Below are 20,086 nucleotides of genomic sequence, written 5' to 3'. Positions count from 1 at the left end.
ATTAGCTCAAACAACGACCAACAGTCATTATAATGCAGGGAAATGGGTCACTTAACTAAATTCAAGTAGGAACACAAAATGAATGTATTGCATGAGGATAATGAAGAGGCCACATCAAATATTCTGTATGTTCAAAAAAATGCAATTTCTAGATTATAAACTGGTGCACGTGATGCATTAGAGGTCTAAAAGACTGCAGCCTCTGACTGTTCTTACACTGCAGTTATTGCAAGAAAACAACTCAGGGATTAAGAGCTTTTGTTGAGGCTATAAATTCCCAATTAACAGTAATACCAAACCTTCACTCAAAGCCAAGCATTCCCCTGATTTTACTACCACAAATACAACAGGTAATTACTGTTACTACACACAAAATGCATGCAAACACAAGAAGAAAAATGGCACGCGACCTGCACTCTCGTGGTTGTGTACATCTGATTATCTAGTACAGAAATACATCAAACCACTCACGCAAACTGCAGATTCAGTCCCAGTTCATACTTGAAAAATTCTCATGACCATCACAGCCAAATGAGTAGTTAGAAAATTTTGAGAAAACTGGACTGTCAGTTCCACCCTGTGGACACATTATGCTATTGCAAGTTCACCTTGTTGCGAACGCTACACATCTCGTCTCCAATGTATTAGTAAGGCAGAATGGCCAAACAATGTGGCTAACAGGTGTAACAGCAACAGCTATAAAAACACAGAAGGTGTAAAAGGCCACAAACAAATTATTTTGAAATTTCAACAAACCAGTTGTGAACTCATTTACAGAGTACCTGCCAAACTCAAATGACTCCTTAACTCCCAGTTCTCACCAGCTACATTCACCTGTACCAGGCTAATTAAACTTTTTACCCAATGCCTGCCCTTCTCTCCCACACATTCCACATATGCACATATAATGACAATTATTTGGTAATGAAGCTGACTGATAAAATTTTGATGTTGTTGGAATAGCAAATGGAAAAAACAAGGATCCTTAAACATTGCTGCATCACTCACTGTAAAACACAAATAAACATATTACTGACGACACTATTTTAGTCAGTTATAATGTGTTCAGGGATAGGTAATTTCCATTCAGCTGAAGACACCTCCTATACACCACCCTGTAAGCAACATAATTTTTTTTGATCAAACGATCAAAAGAACTATGAAAGTGCGATACAGTTTTTTGTAATTGACAAATGACAGAAACATTCTATTTGACATATAATGTCCTACATAAATTACATGTACATGTGGAAAGGCTGTATTTTAACATGGGTAGGAATGCTTTACTTGTGTAGGAAGCTGTACTTTTAGATTTTTATACAGATCCAGATAAAAAGATTATACAATTATGCAAATTGAGTTATGATTGACAGGTAAGCGGATTTCACATGTATAATCGTTTGGATTTTGGATGAGCACACTGAAAATTTGACAAGAATAACCAAATAGTGGCTATAGCATGTGATGTACTAACCTTATTTTTATCTTGAGAACCTTTCCCATAGTTGTCTGCATCTTGCGGTCAAAGATTTATCTTCATTTATGTTCAAAAACCTGAAAAAACATGCTAGTTCTGAGATAGCAATAACATTACATTAACATTGGCATGTGGTAATGATATTGTTTGATACTTTTCACTCCAATTGAGAAGATAAGTTGCCTAGGATTTCATACGGAAGTTTGATACTTAACAGCCCACCATATGATTGACCCTCAAGTATTGTGGACAATAGTCAATATATGTGCACTAAATTTAAGGTAATCTGGCTTAATGGAATTACTGATTAACAGAGGAATATGTACTTTCAAGTCTAGAAAGTTTTTGAAGGAAAAAAACTGAAAATTGGCCACAAACATCAAATAAGGCAGCAAAGCTACAGAACAATTTTCATGATCTGGTTCCAATGACCATCAGTTTCCCCCTTGTATTTTTCTATTTTAAAGAAAATTATCAAGGATTTCTAGACATTTTAAAACTACATCTGTTCAAACTGTTAAAAAAAACACTACTTTGGCCACGTGTAATTTGATGACTATTTTCACTTGCCAATTTTTGCTTACACTTCAGACAGAGGCGCTTGAGGAATCACATGGTCACATTTTCACACCAAAAGGGTAACCTTGTTCATAAGATGGACACTTGTGAAGTGTTGTATAACAACATTAAAAATAAGCATTTGCAAATCAGAAATGAAATCAGAAACGGCTTCCAACTCATATGTCAGGTAAGGCAATCTGGCACCTGCCTTTACACTTCTACAGAAAAATACTATATTGTATACTACATAAAACTTGTTTTTAGCAGTATCAGTTTACAAAAGCAGGCCTACCACAGCAATATCTCAAAGATATGGGGCATCAGTGTTGCACCAAATAGAAAGGTACTGCAACTAATAAAAAGCAGTCACCATAGGTATGTACCAATACAATGTAATTCTCACACCAGACATTGTTCTATATAGTCACATGTCTATTTAAGACTGCACAGGTAACTCAACAAAAAAGACATTCAAATCCTCGAGTGATTTCTGCTGAAATTCCTTCAAGCATCCACTTTGTACTGCCAGATAAACTAAGCTTGGGATACGAATGTGTTCAGAGAATGTCTATATTGACTAACTGTCTTGCTGTGAGGCATTAAAAAAGGTGAAATAAATTCACTCTATCCTTGAGATAAAAAGACCTCAAAACAGCTTTCTCACAGCCATCTACAAAAAAAAAAAATATTCAACAATGCACCATTTGAAGTATTTTGTTTAGACCTTACCAACAAACTTTGAGCAGTTTTGATTCAGCCATATGGTATCTGAGAACAGCAACCACCATTTTGTTTTTTGCATTCAAAGTTATTTTCTTGGTGTGCAACAGAAACATAATGCTTGGGCACAAGTTGCAAATAAAATGTTTTCATTTGAAAAGCAGTCGGTCTCCGTTTCACCACGATGTAGCTCATGTTTATAAAAGTGGCATCACTGATCGTTTTACAGTGCAAAATCCGTATTTCTGCTGGGTTTTGAGGAGTACGAGGAAGAAAGATACCTGGTGAAGGAAAAAAAAAAAATGTGGAAAGGCAACGGATTCCTTCTCCGCATCGGGGATCTTAAAGTTTGCCGTCTTCATTCTGTGAACCTGTGAAGGGGGGGATGAGGACGACTTTGTGTTTCATTGCATTTGTTTGTGCACCATCTCACTCGCCCTGCAGCTATCTAAACTTCCTGTCTGAAGACCATTTCCTTGTCATTCTGTGCCTTCTTATTCCTGTACCATCACTCAGTGAATGTTTCAATGCCAACTATTTACCCTGCAATTCGTGTGCAAGTGTATGGGAATATTCGAATGATTATGCAGTACTACCATCTTGTGAACACAGGTGGTCATCTTTTTTTTGTCGCAATGCAATCCTGGAAATCCTCCCTTACAGCAGATTGTACAGAATTTAATCTTACATCCCCACAATGTTATAAGCAGATACATTTCTGAAATTGGCTGTCTCCTTTTCCTTCGACAGGTTTAAGTCAAACCTGTCATTTTTGCACTCACCACAGCCTCTCTCTCACAAATCTGGAAATGGTGGCATTTTATAAATGGCATAAATACGGATCATCGTGAACAGGACTGTCGAAGGAAAAGGAGACTATTTGACAATCCTATGTTCACCAGTTTTTGTGCAGGTAAAAAGAATTCTACCCTGTGCTCAGAAACATACTCGCTGCTCTTATGATTGAATCTGTAGGGAAAGCGAGACTCAATTCCCAAGAATTTGCTTTATGAGGTTGTAAGAAACCCATTCTCATTCATGTCATTCTAAAAACGGAGTCAGATCCCCGCGTGTCCGAAAATGGGCTTACAGCTGGCCATTTCGGGGATGGACTCCACTTTATCCTTAAAATGAGTCCCAACAAAAACCACATGTCTAAACAATACTTACAATGCAAATACCTGTCACCTTTTCCTATGCCACTGTTCCATTATGCATGCCAAAGAACCCCTGATGTTGCACACAGTGCCCAGGATCACTCCCAGCCAATGACCACGACCATGCCCAGCAAAGGCAACCTCAACTCCTGTTATCCAGGCCTGTCACTTTACAACATCCACCTCTGGTCCTGAGGACACAGTGGAGACTCCACATCCTCCTGCATTACTCAGTGATGGACTGTCTGTCACTTAATGACTCATTCGTCACTCATATCCATGTAAGATGTCTATTCATAGAAATGTTTTTTTGTAAGTCTGCACTATAATTGTAAGAAAACAAGAAAAAAAACTGACAACTGCAATGCTTGGTTCCTTAACCAGTGCCATTATTATAGTACTGGTGCAGTCAAAAACATTTGATGTCCTCTACCTTTACATTTACTATTAGACCACATAGGTTACATGCATATTGCTATAAAGAATGGATGTGTCACATTGAGCATGCTAAACAAGCTATACATCGACATGTGATCATTGAATGCTGCATTATCAAATTATCGAACACCAAAGTACTTGCTACATTCGGTTCTTTTTTTTGGGGGGGGGGGGGGGGGGGGGGGTGTCATATGTTGTGAACACAACAAATGGACAGGTGAAAACAAAATCAACACATGGACTCAACTCAGCTCATCTATTTCACCTGAAAATTAAAGAAAGGCAAAGATGACTGTCTTTTTTTATTTTATTTTATTTAATTTTGGAAGATATTCCAACTACTTTTGTCACTAGGCAAATAAAATGATAGAAATGTATTTAGTATAATTATGTTTCATTGTTTTTTTTTTTCATTTTAAAGAAAAACACTTGGGAAAGGGGTATGAACAGGGTTCTAGGTCAGTAAAGTACTGTGTGTGTGTGTGTGTGTGTGTGTGTGTGCGTGCGCATGTATACGGGAAAGGCCCAAATTCTGGGTTGGTATGTGGACAGAGGATACACATTGGTACATTTAATTCATCCCACTTCTTAAAATGACAGTCCCTTCCCCACCCCCCACCCTCTAGATAGTAACATTAAAAAACAAATTATGTGTTGAATAAAAAAAATCATAATATAACAATAATAAAATATAATCAGAATTTTACAGTACAGTCCGCTTGTTCCCATCTGCCTCTTCATTTTGATCTTTCATGCAAAAGGTCTACTCTTCATTGGGATTACATCAGGTTATATTAATAGCCTTGGTTTTTCTTTTTTGTCAAAAACCAGTCTCTTCCTCCTTTTAACAAAGTACTTAATCATTTTTTTCTTTAGTCTATTCATTATCATGAGATTTTACCCTTTTAGAAATTATGACTTACAGGTTAACATATACACTTCCTTTTGCATTTACTAAGTGACATATTCACAATCTGAGAGATTGACTACAAAACACACCGTGAACACTGTCTAACATGAACTGATACACTGTCTTTCTACCAAATAGCCTGTCGACCCTCTTCCCCCCCACCCACCTTCTAATCCTATTCAAATGTATTAAAAAAAAGTCAAGCACAACTCCACAGGGGCCCTAAGTGAACACTAACTATACATTGTACACATCAGAGAGACAGAGAAACTGTTGGATAAAAACTAGATAGGGAGAAACATTAGCTAGAATAATCCACTGAAACTTGCCTAATATCTACCCCAGCCAGCCAAGTCTAGTATTAATGTATCCATGGGATTGGGATGCTGTAAAGACAGTCATGTTGTTCATGATTTCCCAAAACAACCGAGATCCTGGCATTTCTTTTCAGGCTGGTCTGCAGTCAGTGTAAATTAGTATATGAATAATCCTCCTTTAAAAAAGCACTCCCTTCACTGTAATCCAAAGTCCAGGAGTACCTGTGGTAGTAATACCATGTCAGTCCACTGAACCACCCAGAGCCACATCACTCCCAATTCTCTATAAAACTGGCCCTCACCCCCTCTTAAAATCTTCTCTCCATGTAACAAAAATAGTTAGCGTCTGTATTCTGTCAGTACTACTGATGCCTCATTATGACCCTCTCCTCCCTTCTTTGACCTCCTCTTTGCAGATTTTGATTTCAATGCCCCACCGCCAACAGCTCCTCCACTGCTCCCTCGACAGACAACTGCGTGCCTCTCCAGGAGGGTTCCATTCCAGAAACGAGAGGGGCACTGTGGACAGGAGAACGATCCTTGGGAAAGATGGAACCACCGATGTATAAGGGCCGACAGGAACTTGCGAGAATGTTTTCCGCAGACAGGGCAAACCAGACGCGCTTGCAGGCCGCCGGATCTAACAGGGTGTCTCGCTGCTCGGTGTACTAACAACGTTGCCTGTCGAGGAAAGGTGGCGTGGGGACAGAAGGGGCAGGGAAAGCGTTTCTGGGGAACGTCCAAAGATGACAAGTTTGCCACATTTATTCCTGCCACCGTCTGGCGTCCCCCCATTCCCCCCCTTCTAAACTTCAGAAGCAGAGCAATTCGTTTTTTCTTCCTTAGCCGCAGTTGCATTGCTCTCCTTTTTCGTTTTTGAAGCTTCCTTCTCTCATCTTTTTGTCTCCCTCCCGCTGAACCATGCTTTTTTTCACCCCTCTCTGCCTTGCCCCCCCTAGCTGACTCTCCCATTCCGCCAGCACTGTGCTCCCCTTCCCGCCGCTTTTTCTTCTTCTTGCGTTTCCTTACTTCTCCCTGAGATTGGAGGCTCTGCTGCTGTGGGTGTGAAGACTGGATCTCAATCGGGTACTGAATGCTGTGGTGCTGCTGCTGCTGGGAGGGAGGCAGGAGCAGAAGGGGGTGAACAGGAGGAGAGGTATTGAGGGAATGGGAGGGACCCCCCGGATAAAGAGGCTCCCCCTTTATTCCTCCAGGCTGCTGGTGATTGGAGAGGGTGGTTAGAGTAGAATTTGGTGGAAGGGTGTGGGAATAGGGTTGAGCGCTTGACGCTGAAGGGTGGGAAGGGCCTAATTCCGGAAGGTAAAAGAGGGGGGAGAAACCAGACGAAGGCTGCGGGGGAGGCTGTTGGTGAGTGTGAGGGACACCGGTGTGAGCCTGCTGCTCCCCATGAGCTCCGCTTGACGGTGCAAGCTGAAGCAGCGCATTGGTGGCGGCCTCACTCTCAGACACTGATGTATTTGCACCTCCACTGCCTCCAGCTCCACCTCCGCTTCCTGGCTGATTCGTCTGTCCTGTCCGGGACAGCCCGTGCTGAGAAAGCCTGTGTCTGGTTAAACTGTTGGCGTAGGCAAAGGCTTTTCCGCACACTTCACAACAAAAAAGCCTTTCACCACCCTCATGAACAGCTTGGTGATGGGCAGTCAGGTGAAAGTGATGGCGGAAGGATTTCCAGCAAATAGCACAAGTGTAGAGCCTGGGAGGGGGCTGGGTGTTAGACCCTTGAGGCTTGATGTCCTGAGGATAGCAGTAGTAAGGATCTGTGTTTCCTTGATCCCTCTCTTGGCCAGTGCCCCCTCCGGGGGCTCCAGCTGAGTTGTTGCTGTTATTCCCTCCTGCTGTTGTGGAGGTCTCCTCAAATTCCCCTTTCTGGTGTAATTTTCCATGTCTCTTGAGGCTTTGTGCATAACCAAAATCTTTCCCACACAGATCGCATTTGTAGTTCTTCTCTCCAGAATGAACTGTGCGGTGCTTGGTGAGATGGAATGCTTCCCGAAAATGCTTTCCGCAGACATGGCAGTGGTGCGGCTTTTCCCCAGTGTGGATGCGGTCATGCCTGCGCAGGGTCTCGCGTCTCGTGAATCCACGACCACAGACACTACACAGAAACAGTCGCTTGTTACTGTCCCCGCTAGTCCCTCCTTCTCTGTGGGAAGGCTGTCTTCGTTTGGTGCCGTCTCCAGTACCTCCACCACCAGCTGTTTTGTCCTTCTTTGGTCGAGGTTTTCGGGGCCGCTTGGGTTTGACATTTTGGGTCTGCTGGTGATGCTGTTGGTTGTGATGAGTTAAAGGAGTCATTGTGCCACTCATTCCTTCCTGATTTCCCATACCACCTCCTCTATAATTCTTGTCCATTCCAGATGTAGATGAAGGACCACCAGTTTGAACTCCAAGAGGACCCAAGCCAAGGCCTCCAAGCAACCCTCCAATGATATCTCTTCTTTCTTCTCCTCTGACTCCGCTACTGTTTAGCTCACCAGGCATGCAGGAGGCAGCGGCAGCTGCGGCAATAGCAGAAATGGCACTATTAACAGAGCTGGTAACATCATCTTCAGAGTCATCCAAGAGAGAGGAGAGGGGCAGGTGAGGCTGTTGCTGCTGATTTTGACTTTGTGGGTGTGGATGCAAAGTCGGGGCTAAGGGTGCTTTCCTCAGTGCTGGACCCGCCATCCCACTTCCACAGGAGGGTTCACCAGGGTAACAAGCAGCAGGATTAGGCTGTGCACGGTGTTGCTTATAGTCTCCATGGTAGTCATCTCTATAGGGTGCTTGGTAACGATTCCGAGAGAAATCTGCTGCGTATTTCCCTTCAGTTTTATCTCCATTGCTTGCATTCCCACCTCGCCCCCGCTGAAACAGCCCATCACACGTCATCCCTGTCTTTTCTTCCTCCTCATCTTCCCCCATCATGCCACTCACTACTCCATCCTCTCCCTCATCTTCATCATCCTCTTCCTCTTTCCCATAAAGTTCACTACCCTCATAATCTTCCACTCCACTTCCTCCTCCTTCTACCATTCCTGACTTGCTTTTCTTTCTTGATGCTTTTGGACCCTTGCCACAGGTGCCTGAAGCTGCATGGTTGAGCAAAGAGGTGCTTTCGCGAAAAACGCGGCAACAGGCTGGGCAGCGGAAGGGCTTTTCCACATGAATCTTTTCATGGCGGGTAAGAGACTCACGACGATTGAAAGCACGCTGACATATAGTGCAGGCAAAAGGACGTGCCCCCGAGTGAATGACACTATGTTGGAGGAGGTGTCCCCTTTTCTTGAAACCTTTCCCACATTCAGGACAACAGTGTGTCTTCTCGGGGCTAGCACAAGATGAGGATGTGGGGTCTGGGTTTGACTGTTGCTGCTGTGGATTTAAAGATGGTTGAGGATGTGACTGCTGATGATGGGGGTTGGACTGAGAAGTCAGGTCCTGGGTTGAGTGGGGAAGGGAGGTGTCAGTGTGGTGGTGGTTGTGATTAGGGTTGGGGGTAGTGCTGTTACTCGTGCTACTAGCTCCAGTAGCCAAGCCATGACTGCGTAAATGCCTCCGGAGGCTTGACAGATGTGTGAAGGTTTTCCCACATTCCCCGCAGTGGTAGAGGGGCTCTGGTTCAGGCTGAGCAGCAGTGAGTGCCATTGGGCCAAGGCTTTCTGGTTTTTGGAGTTGTGAGCCATTTGTTACCAAGACTGAGGCTGAAGACGAAGAAGGGGCAGAGGAAGAAGAGGATGAGACAGCTGAGGAAGAAGAGGAAGATGAAGAGGAGAGAAGGGAGGAAGGGTCTCCTCCAATACCTTGCATACTGACCCCTCCACCTCCCCCAACAAGGCCTGAGGCCACGTCATGGCCGTGTCCCCCCGAGCTGCTGCTGGGATTAGGGTTCCCACTACTGTGGCTGTTACTACTGCTGCTATTGGTACTGTTGCTCTCCGATTTCCTCTGGGGCAGGTAACCAGCCATAGCTTTCTTTCTCCTGCCCCCTCCTCCACTTCCTCCACCCCCGCTGTCCCCCTTTGCTTCATCCTTGGGGAGTGATAAATGGAGTGGCAGTGGCAGTGGCAAGCCTGCTTCCTGCTGCATCAGAGATGCTAGCTGATTGGAGGAGAGAACAGGAATACCTTGGAAATCAAATCCACCAAGAGAGGAGGGCTGGGATGCAGGGTGGAGAGGGTGGTGAGGGTGGGAGTGAGGGTGCGATGAGGTATGGGGAGGCAGCTGCTGCTGCTGCTGCTGTTGCTGTTGTTGTTGCTGCTGCTGCTGAGGAGTGGGGTGGCTGTGTGTGTGTGAGGGGTGAAGAGCTGGAGGCGGGGCTAGGCCTGAACTTGAGTCTGCACCTGTTTGTCCTAAACCCAGGCCGAGATGGTTGTGGGTGCCCTGCTGAACCAAAAATTGCTCCAAGCTGGCATTGGCTGGCACCCCAGACAGAAAGTATTGATTGGCCGCCAGCATGCAGCTGAACTGCTGGTGTAAGCTGCGCGCATCAGACTGGGCCCCAACAAGCTGGTGTCCCAATGAAGTCACTGTACTACTGCTTGGAGGGTTGTTTGAGGTGGAAGCTGAGCTTGAAGGGGAAGGGGAAGACGACGAGGGTCCTGGAGATGCTTGGGGTATCGAGAGGCCAGGGTGTAGGGGCGGTGGTTGTGGTGGAGGCGCAGAGGTAACTAATCCCCCTAATCCACCCGCTCCCCCACTGCTCCCGCTCCCGCCTGCAAAGTGTTCAAAGCGTCCCATGCCAGGATGGAGCTGCTCCTGAGCTAGAGCTGCCTCAGCTGGGTGAAAAGATCGCAAGAATTGAGGATATCCTGTCACGTGACCCCCACTTCCCCCTCCACTTCCACCGCTCACACCCATTTTGCTAGACTTCCGTGAGCTCTGTGATGACGACGAGGACGGGGCCTGCTGCGGCAGGGGTGGAGGAGGGGCGCTCATTTTGGCAAAAATTGAGGAAGAATCCGAAAAAGTGTTGCTTCTAGATCCTTGTAGTGAACCCAGGCTAAGCCCAGACAGAAGGGCTCCAGAAGTTTCAGCCTGCTGCTGCTGTTGCTGCTGTAGCTGCTGCTGGTGCTGATGAAGCTGGACTTGCTGTTGATGTTGCAGTTGTCTCTCAATTCCAAGACCTTTGAACTGGTGGGCCTGATGTCCACTTAGCATCTCTATAATGTCCAAATTGTATTTTCCAAACTGGAACATCTCCCACTCACTGGAAGGCGGGGGTGCTGGAGCCACACCACCAGCCCCAGAGGTGGCGACGATAATCCCACCGCCACTGACTGAGGAGCTACGGCCAGAGGAACCTGAACCAGACACAACTGCCCCACTACTACTCCTGGAACTGCTTCCTCCACTTCCTCCTGCCCCACTTCCACTTCCTCCTGAACCTCTATTACTGCCGCTGCTACTACTGTTATTACTGCCTGCCCCTGCAACACTGGCACCTCCTCCTCCTCCTGTTGATGACCTCCCACTGCCTCCACTCTCCATCCAAGAGGAGCAGGCACGGGGGTCTCAAAGCATGCAGGGGGCGTCCCCTGTTCTATGAATGATTTATGGTGCTTCTTTTAGCAAACTCTTATTCCGTTTGCTGTCGTTTTTAGTTTCGTCTTTGTTTAGTGTTGAAAGATTTCTCCCTTCACAGCTTTTTAAAAGTCTTTTGAAGGCCGATTTATCTTGCTACCAGTCAGACAGTACAAAGCTAAGCTCTTAACTGAAGTTTTTTTTTTTTTATTGTGTTTTCGTTACTCGTTCCACTGCCTGTCAATAGAGGTCATAAATTTGCCCTAGACCTTGTATATTGTCCGCAAAGTTTAATTTGTCCATGTGCGTCAGTTTTTGCACTCTGAGGGTTCCACTGATTATTGTCTGTGTTACAGAAAGGTTATCACCAGTTGCCGTTTTTGTGACAACCATCTGCTGTGCCTTGATGTCCCGTTTTTTTAAAGTTGTTATCAACTCCTACAGTGGTTGTTTTCCAACTGATGTCAACAGTCTTTGTATCTGTAGAGCTTTCTTTATTTGTGGACTTAGCCACTACTGCAGATGGGAATGTCTTTTTTTCCATTCACCTGTAACTGGAATCAAATCTCCCAAAAAGCTGAAGTCTTTAATTCCTGTTGCCTAATTACACAGAGCAGGATTTTACCATGCTCAGCTTCTTTACAGTTGTTTCAAGTGTCCATCATAATCTGTTAGTCTGTACACCTGTATCATCTTTTTCTTTTTTTCCAATCAAGTTCCTTCCAGATCAACAGTTAATTCCTTTCGGTGATCCACTGGTTGTTCTAGCTTTGTCTTCTCTTGCTGCAGCTGTGGAAAAAACAGACATAAATCAATTTTACATTAAAGATTTTTTTATCCAAAATTCTGTTTAAGTGGACAGGGCTAAAGTAAATTCAAATCCAATATGCATTATCATTTAATCAGACAAGATGACACATGAAAGCCAATAGGTAGGGGTGGACCCCCAAGGGTCAGAAAGCACCCCCAAATTTAAAAAAAGTGTATTAAACTAAGATACTTAAACCCTCATTCTATTCACTACAATCAACTTCCTTTATTAGCCCTGCATTGTCTAACTATGTTGCGTTAGCTGTTATGTGTTTCTCTTTCAAAGTAAAAACATAAGATGCCTCATGAACCCATAACACATCATTAGCTATACTGTATTACAGATCTCGGTCTAATCATTTTGAAATGAACTCAAATTTGACAATTTTCATATCACAAAGAAATAAAATTTAATAAGGCAACCATGACACAGAGAGCCTTGAAATGTTGCACACACACAGGCCCCTTACCATATTATATTTCCTAATTTATATAGCTGGTTCAGTCATTTGACCGGATGTTCCACCATTCTCAAGTTTGTATATTAGTAAAAAGGGCATCTTGCTACTCCCACTTGGTGGTTATCTTTTGTCAGTGTCAAGCTAAATGCTTGGAATTAGCTGGATATATTAGCTAAAGTCTGACTTATTTTTATTAATAGCTAACTAATTTAACCAATAAGCAAGACAGATTCCCACCGCTACATCACCCTGACAAGCACATGCCTAGTAAAAAGCCATCCTGGATGATCTGAGATATACTCATGCAAGCAGAAATTCAAGCAAATGGACAAAATGGACTTGATGCATTTTAATGTATAGTTTAATGTATAGTATTACACAACACTTCAAATAAAACCAATAAGACTTTTTAATTATCTGAATGTCACTGTTTAAACTCCTGGTGCTGTGCAGGCTACAATGCTGTGGTGCAGTCAGTATCCTAAAGTACATTCAAACGCATTTAATTTGACTCATATTTCCCTGATAACACCTGCTGTGTAGGCTACAGTGGAATTTCAATCATTGCCAGCTCATGATGCATTGTTACTTTGGTAATTAGTGCAGGATGCTAGACTCACTATATTCAAATTCTGAACAGCTTTAAATTTTGCTGTCTGCCACTGCACGATTGAGTATTGTAATACATATTGTGAATGAGCTAAAAATCATTCTTAGAGTCAGATCTTACGCTGTTTGCACTTGCAATTTTTGTTCCTCACCTGCTTATTTGGATACAGTATCTTTTTTCTTTTTCAGAAGAACTCAAATTCATTTTACGTTGTCTATTCAAACAACAACGTGAGCATATTTTTTGTTGGTATAAAAGACAAAACACTCCCATGATAAAATCATTTTTAAAATTCCTGGATCCTTAAACCACATATTTACAACACAGGCTATAAAAATGCATGAACACATGTTGCACTTGAACTTAAAGCAGTTTACCAACAAAAACATAATTTTACCCAAAATTCTTTTGTGCAAGCAAGAGATTTTCCCACCCAAAAGTGGCATTTTTACAGGCATAAAAAATAGACAAATAACTACATTTGGCTAGGTAGCTAAAATCAGTTATGGCTATGTTTACATCTAGTTGCTTCGCTAAATGTTTAACTTCAATAGACATGTTTTTGCGAAGAGTTAACGCAACTGTCCGATTGTCAGCATGCAGCAAAAAAAACAACACGTTCTTGAATCTGATGCTGTTGCTTCTTTCTCTGCTTGAGAAAACCACCAAGACACCCCACTCATGCATAGAGTACAACATTTTTTGTGCATAGGCTCTGCACAAGATAGATTTGTCTGAGACAAAGTAGGACATGGATATTCCTCCACACTGCACAGCAAGGTAAATCTTTAATTGTCAGCTTAAAAAAAAACGGCTCACCTAAAACATCATTACATCTCTAAAACCATACCAGCACCATGGCACTTAATTTGGTGTCAGCAATTTTATACATAAAAGTGTAAGCAAGAACAATATTCATTCCACCTTCCACTATTCAGCTTGGAGTACGATTATAGCTTACTGTAGTAACTGTTAACAAAAAGCTTCATAAATTAGTTATACACTGTTGTTCTTTGGGTTACTTGTTGTCCCATCATTTGAGCATCTCAACTGAAAATCCAGGAAATTTTCTGAAATTTTTTGTTGTTTTTCCCTGCAATATGTCAACACTACTGATACATTCATGTACATAAACAGCAACTGTATGAGATTTTCAAGAAAGCTTAGGCTAACATTCCAGAGGGTTTTCTAGAAAACAAGGCACTGGAGAGAGGCAGGTATAATTACGGAAAAAAAAAAAATAGTAAGTACTATTTATTTATCCTCTTTGAAATTTGAAATTTAAACATGCATACCTAAAAATACAGGGATGTAAAATTTCTAAACAATAGTTTTTTTTTTTTTTTTTTTATTATTTAACTGATGACGAACCCACAAATACCATGCGCTTTTCACATGTAGGCTATATCAGTGCATGTACAGCATTCATGGTGCCCTTTGCACAAGGCTGTTGACCTTTACAAAACCAAAGACAATTTTAGTGAAGATCAGAGCACTGCCTGGTTTACAGCTGAAAAGGAGAGAGGGTTTCTGGTTAATATGCCACTGCAATGCTGTCCATGTCTGATAGCTAATTTGAGAATAAGCCACAAATACAATACTTTAGAAGAATGGGACCATTTTTTTAAAATCAGGAAATGCTGCTGACCTGCAAAAAATACGACCAAAAAACCTTACATAGGGAGGTGTGGTAAGATACTGAGTTCAGAAGAAATTTTACATAACCACTACTTACATTCCATTCATAATCACTTTTTACAAGCAGGAAGATCTTGCTAATAAGAGGATGTTTATAGAACATTTGTTTTATATACACATAGAAAGCGGCTATCTTCTTCTTCAGATCAGTTTAGCTGTTTGTCCGTATTCAGGTTTATAACACGTAACACAGATGTAAATATCTTGTGCTTGTAAATATTTTATAGACACCTTTCAGAAACCATTTTGGTGTTTCTTTTTAATGTTTATTTATATATTAATTTCATCAGAATTACACTTTGCTTGCAGTTTTTATGTGATGTAGGCTGGTTCTCATTTAATTTGTTGTACTTTAACAATAAACCAATAATGTCTTTAAGTATGTTTTTTTGTCCGGCTGCTACTGTGTTTTAATTTGCTTGAATCAGATGTGCATTCTTGTTCTATTACAGGGGCAAAGCACTTAAAAAAATAATGCATTTGAAATTGCTGAAAATCTCAAAACTCTTCTATGCAATTTGGAAAGGACTGCAGAGGGTTTTGAGAGCAAGCCACATACTCAGTATAGATCCATAGAGGTGTTGTCATAGATGATTGTTTATACAACAGAACTTAATCCTATCACCAGAAGCAAAGTGGCAAAATTTGGTAAACAGATTTCACTCCTTCTTGTATTTTTTTTAACATTTCTTATATCTGCCATATTGAATATTTCATCATTTTCATTTTTTTCTGCAGAACACTTATAGGACATCTTGTCAGGATCCAGTGAGCCACCTGACACAAAACATGGTAAGCATGACATAATTATGACAATCTGGCATGTGTGCATTTGCATGTTTTACATCAAACAAGGTGGCCCCTACAAGCCAATATATGTGCAGCCTTTTTAAAGTAGTGCACAAATAAAAACGTGATGCTTCACAATTATTGATAGATGTTGTCTATGTAATAAACACATGGATGTGTGAATTCAAAAATACAGACTGACTTTCTAAATTAATGAAATAGTGCCACTGATGACAACTATGCCAAAATCCTTACAAGCTGCAAATTCTTGAAAAAGCTTATAGCAGATATGTTTTTTATTTCTCCTAGGACTTTTTCCTTGTCATACCTTTGCACAAAGACTGCATTTGCTTTCAGGTCAAGTTTCAAAACTTAAGTCTATGGAGCATAATATTGCGTTCATGATCTGGATTAAATACATTAAAGACAACAATCCCTCAGTTTACCGTACCATAATAACTTTTTTTGATTCTTTCCAATTCTCAAGGACCTCCAGAAGCCTGCACATTTTGTGCTTTTTTACAAACCATTTGGGAGTTATTATCCATAGCCCTTAGTCCTCTGATTATAATAGTATGCGTCAAACAGGGGGAAAAAGGTCAAAGATGCGACGCTCAAATGCTCTCTAGCTGACAGTTCCATTTGGAGAAGCAATACAGAACAATGCACAAATATACCAGATAACAAAATAACATAATAAAGTAACACTTTGCTCGTTTTAACTTCTTTTTGTGATGAGCGTACATTCATCCTTTCAACCATTCTAATGCTATGCACATGAAACTTTCAAAAGCTACCAACTTTCCCTAGCTTTGCAGCAGTGATAATCTAGGCCTCTACTTCTCATTGAGTCTGAAACCAAAGACTGTAGAAGTCGATGACACAGACATTTTATTCATGTAAAAAAAGCCCTTCAGTGTTGGAAACCATGCTGTTTGGACAAGTAAATCAGCTGTTTCACTGGCATTAAATTCAACTAAATTCAAACCCAGGCCTAAAGCACTGGAGCTGTTGTGGTTAACCAGCTCGTCACTATATCACAGCAGGAGTGCTTCTGTGTGGCATACACATTTCATCTATATGAATAATTTCTTCCCAATTAATGGTCTTACAATAGTACTGAAGTCACTTTATGGGAAACAAAAGTGAGGAAACAACTTACAACACTGGGTCAACTCTGCGTAATTAGCTGTAACTAGTAACCTACTTCAACAACTTGCTAACTGGCAGACTACCACCTAAACCCAATTATCTGCACAATAGTTTCACAGTACTGACAAGGAATTTGTCAGTTTCCAAATCTTAAGTAGCTGAGATTACTACCCAAGTTATCGGCATGTGGGGGATCTATTTCAGTAAAATTACAGCCACTGCTGTAGGAGCTCACATAGCCTATTTTTGGATAGCCGTGTATAAACGGTGAGAGATGCATGGACATCTAACATTAGTTCACTAACTGGTTGGCGATGGAGCTAGCTAGCCACTTGTCACAAACTAGGCCAGTTACATTTTCTTAGGTTTAAAATGCAGGTTTTTATATGCGGTTTCTTTTTTTCGTGAAAACGGCGTAGAAATATAGCCAACAAAATGAATTCTGCAAACCTCATATAAAAAAATCAACCACCTACAATTAGTAATCTTGGCTAGACAGCTAGCTCATTTCCAACTTAGTTACGGCTAACAAGCTAGCTAAACATCAAGAAGACCCCACTCCACAGACTGCTAGCTAACTAACAAGCAATCTAGAAAAGCTACCTAGCTACGTTGGAAATCTAGAAGTAGCTTGCAGGCAACAAAGTAATTAAAATGTCTTAACTTACCTGTAGTTACGTTTGGGCGGTTGTTCACTCGCAAAAAGTAATGCTGATTTATTGATGGAGTGCGAGTGACAGGGGAACAGGGAGAGGGAGGGAGAGGCGGATTTCTAGCTGTAATCACATTTCTCGATTGCTGCTCAATTTCTCTCTCTAAAAAAAGAAAGAAAAAAAGGTTAGCTAGGTATTTGGCTAGTGAAACGTATACTCGGTGCCAGCAACGCGGTGCACAGCATCGATCACACTTCGATGCAAAAGAGCTTCCATATGTTTAACAAAGACGATAATAACAAACCACATCGATACTCGTGTCGAAATGCAGCTAAACAGCTAGCTAGTTTGCTAGCTATTTGTATTAAAAATAATAGCTAGCTATGGCTAGCGAGCAAGCCTTCTGTCGTGTTTTGAAACGGCTACTGGCTCAGAAAAGAAAGAATGATGAAAAGGGCGCGACTGGCAAAGTAAAAAAATAACGTCAGCGTGTTCCTTATTTTAATATGAAATTGTTAGGCGACCAGAAAAAAAAACATACTTTCAAAGGCCTATCCTGCCGCTTTTCCCCTTTCCGCTCCTTAGCTGGCTAGCGAGCTACTCTCCCACTCGCTCATCGGCCTGCTTTTGCCGTTTTCAAACCGTTAGCAAAAACCACATTTCCGCCGTTGGGTTTAAAACTGGGCCTTCTTTCGCCTCCCGCAAGTGAAGTCACAAGTTGCCGTGTGACCGTTTTTTCCTTCTTTTTCGACAAGATCGGTTCCCATTCGGCTTTATGAATTGTTGATTTGGGGTTTTTATGTCGGCCAAATATTTTTTTTTCTCGCCCCGTGTCGATTTTCTGGTCCCCTCCAGTGACGTGCGCTCGCTTCACCCCAGTCGTTTCCGGACAATGAAACACATCCGGGTGGATTACCATTTGAGGTGCATTTTTCTGATCAATTGATCTCCAGACCCCCCTAACACAGCCTTATTACTCCTCTCTTTTACCCAAACATCAATTTGAAAATGCCCCATCAATGCAATGCAATTATAACACGAAAACACGGATATGATCATCGTAATTTACAATATACAGGCATAACATATTAGTTAGCTACCTAACTCTCAGAAGCTAGCTAGGTCTAGCGAAGAAATATTTCATCGATTAGTCGAATTCACCCAGCTAAATTCGCCAGTTTAATGCCAGTAAGAAGTGATAACATCAGGCTATCATATATATTTATTCTCAGAAAATTAAAAACTGGATCCGTATTGCACACAAAACCAAACCATGTTGAAGCCATTTTATTGCACCCTCCACCTTCGCTTTTACAGACCCTGCCCTTTAAAATGGCGGCCCCCGGTGAGGCTTCACTGGGCTCCATCTTTTGCACCAGTCGTTTCCGAGCGGAAGTAATAGACCAAGCTGGGGTACATCTCTGTGGTGTTCTGAAATGGCCGAAACCCAATGCGACGGAGGGGGTAACGACCTTCCGATGACGTGATGGTGCTCAATGAATATATACCTTATTTACGATAACGGGCCGTTACAAGTTACCGTAGCCAAGCAGTGTGTTTTTTTAAGTTGATGGCCACAATAACAACGTGAAACATCGAAAGCTCGCAGTCATAAATACAACGGAGAGAGGGGGGCATTTGGTGTTATTGTATTTGCAGTCATTGTTAGGGGCTAAACGTGAAAACGTTGAGACGGAGCGACCGACCTTAAATATTGATAATACACCACCTACTTAGAGGAACATTAGGTATACTGCTCCCACATATCGTGACAACAATAACAATGTGATGCACTGAACGCAACTGCATCCAATACAGTGTTGATGACAGACACAGAAGAAGCAGAAAATAATAAAGATAGAAGAGCAAGATGGGAGGTTGGAGAGAAATCTCCTAAATATGCTTTGTGTTTTTATGGATAAAGACTGAGCAATTACAAGTGGTAAACAGCTCTGCCTGCATCATTGTAACGGAAGTTCCTGTAACAAATTGCACATGAAAGCAAAAATGATTTAATTCATGATGACGTTGACCTCGTTGCCCTTAATTAAGAAAAGTAAATCGATACAAATTTGGGGTTATAAATTTCCAGGTCTTTTAAGATGAGCTTTAAAATGAAAGTACAGAAACATCTCAGTACTGATTGCAGTAGTAACTACCTCATGCCTCTTACCATGTGGTGACATGCCTTTGTAATTTTTTATAGGCTATGTGTGTGTGTGTGTGTGTGTATGTAAGTTAGCTTTATGTTAGAGTTTGGCCATGAGGATCTATGGTTTTTTTAACATCTGATACCATTGTTACACAGCTCAGTGGCCTGATCTGTTTGTACATCAGACCCCAGTCTTTTTGTTCTAATCAAAATTACTTGTTTTACCCAGTCCCTTTTTTCACTTAAATGAGTCCTTCTGTCTTTTTAAAACCAAATAATTAAAAAAGAATCATCTGCTGCTGAACAATCCCTCCTAACACTGGCAAACTTGTTAATCATACTCCTCTTAGTCTGTAATGTTCATATGGCAGTGGTTATTGCAGCACTGTATGGTGCATTGATGCTTTTTCAAATGTGGTCTGACCTTCATGACATTGCTGTTTACACGGCCCTTATTATCTGCACTTTTGTTCCTTGCTTTGCAAATTGCTGTGTATTGGAGTGTCCGCCAGATGTAAATGGCATAAAAAAATACTACCAAGAGGTTCAGGACATTTATGAGCTGAAAGGTAAGTTCAAGCAACCACTCCATGAAATTTCTGCCATGCGCCAATTTATTAGTCCCCTTTAAAATGCGAACAGCTCAGTCAGATCCTCC

At 41.8% G+C, this 20,086-nt stretch overlaps 1 protein-coding gene across 2 annotated transcripts; it reads right to left on the bottom strand.

The window, feature by feature from the left end:
• Positions 1–4,684: 4,684 nt before the first annotated feature.
• si:dkeyp-69b9.6 lies at positions 4,685–18,447 on the bottom strand. 2 transcript variants are annotated; one of them, XM_036538114.1, is made up of 3 exons: positions 17,818–18,447; positions 17,292–17,438; positions 4,685–11,892 (listed from the first exon to the last, which is right to left on the bottom strand). In XM_036538114.1, the coding sequence occupies exon 3, from the start codon at positions 11,068–11,070 to the stop codon at positions 5,920–5,922; it is 5,151 nt and encodes a 1,716-aa protein (XP_036394007.1). In that variant the 5' UTR covers positions 11,071–11,892; positions 17,292–17,438; positions 17,818–18,447; the 3' UTR covers positions 4,685–5,919. The 2 variants fall into 2 exon arrangements, with proteins under 2 accessions (XP_036394007.1, XP_036394008.1); XM_036538115.1 differs by lacking the exon at positions 17,818–18,447 and having other exon boundaries at positions 17,292–17,691.
• Between the last annotated feature and the right edge of the window lie 1,639 nt (positions 18,448–20,086).

The sequence above is a fragment of the Megalops cyprinoides genome, chromosome 10 (genome assembly GCF_013368585.1).
Source record: "Megalops cyprinoides isolate fMegCyp1 chromosome 10, fMegCyp1.pri, whole genome shotgun sequence".
NCBI classification, from domain to species: domain Eukaryota; kingdom Metazoa; phylum Chordata; class Actinopteri; order Elopiformes; family Megalopidae; genus Megalops; species Megalops cyprinoides.
This window is presented reverse-complemented; position numbering and strand designations above follow the sequence as displayed.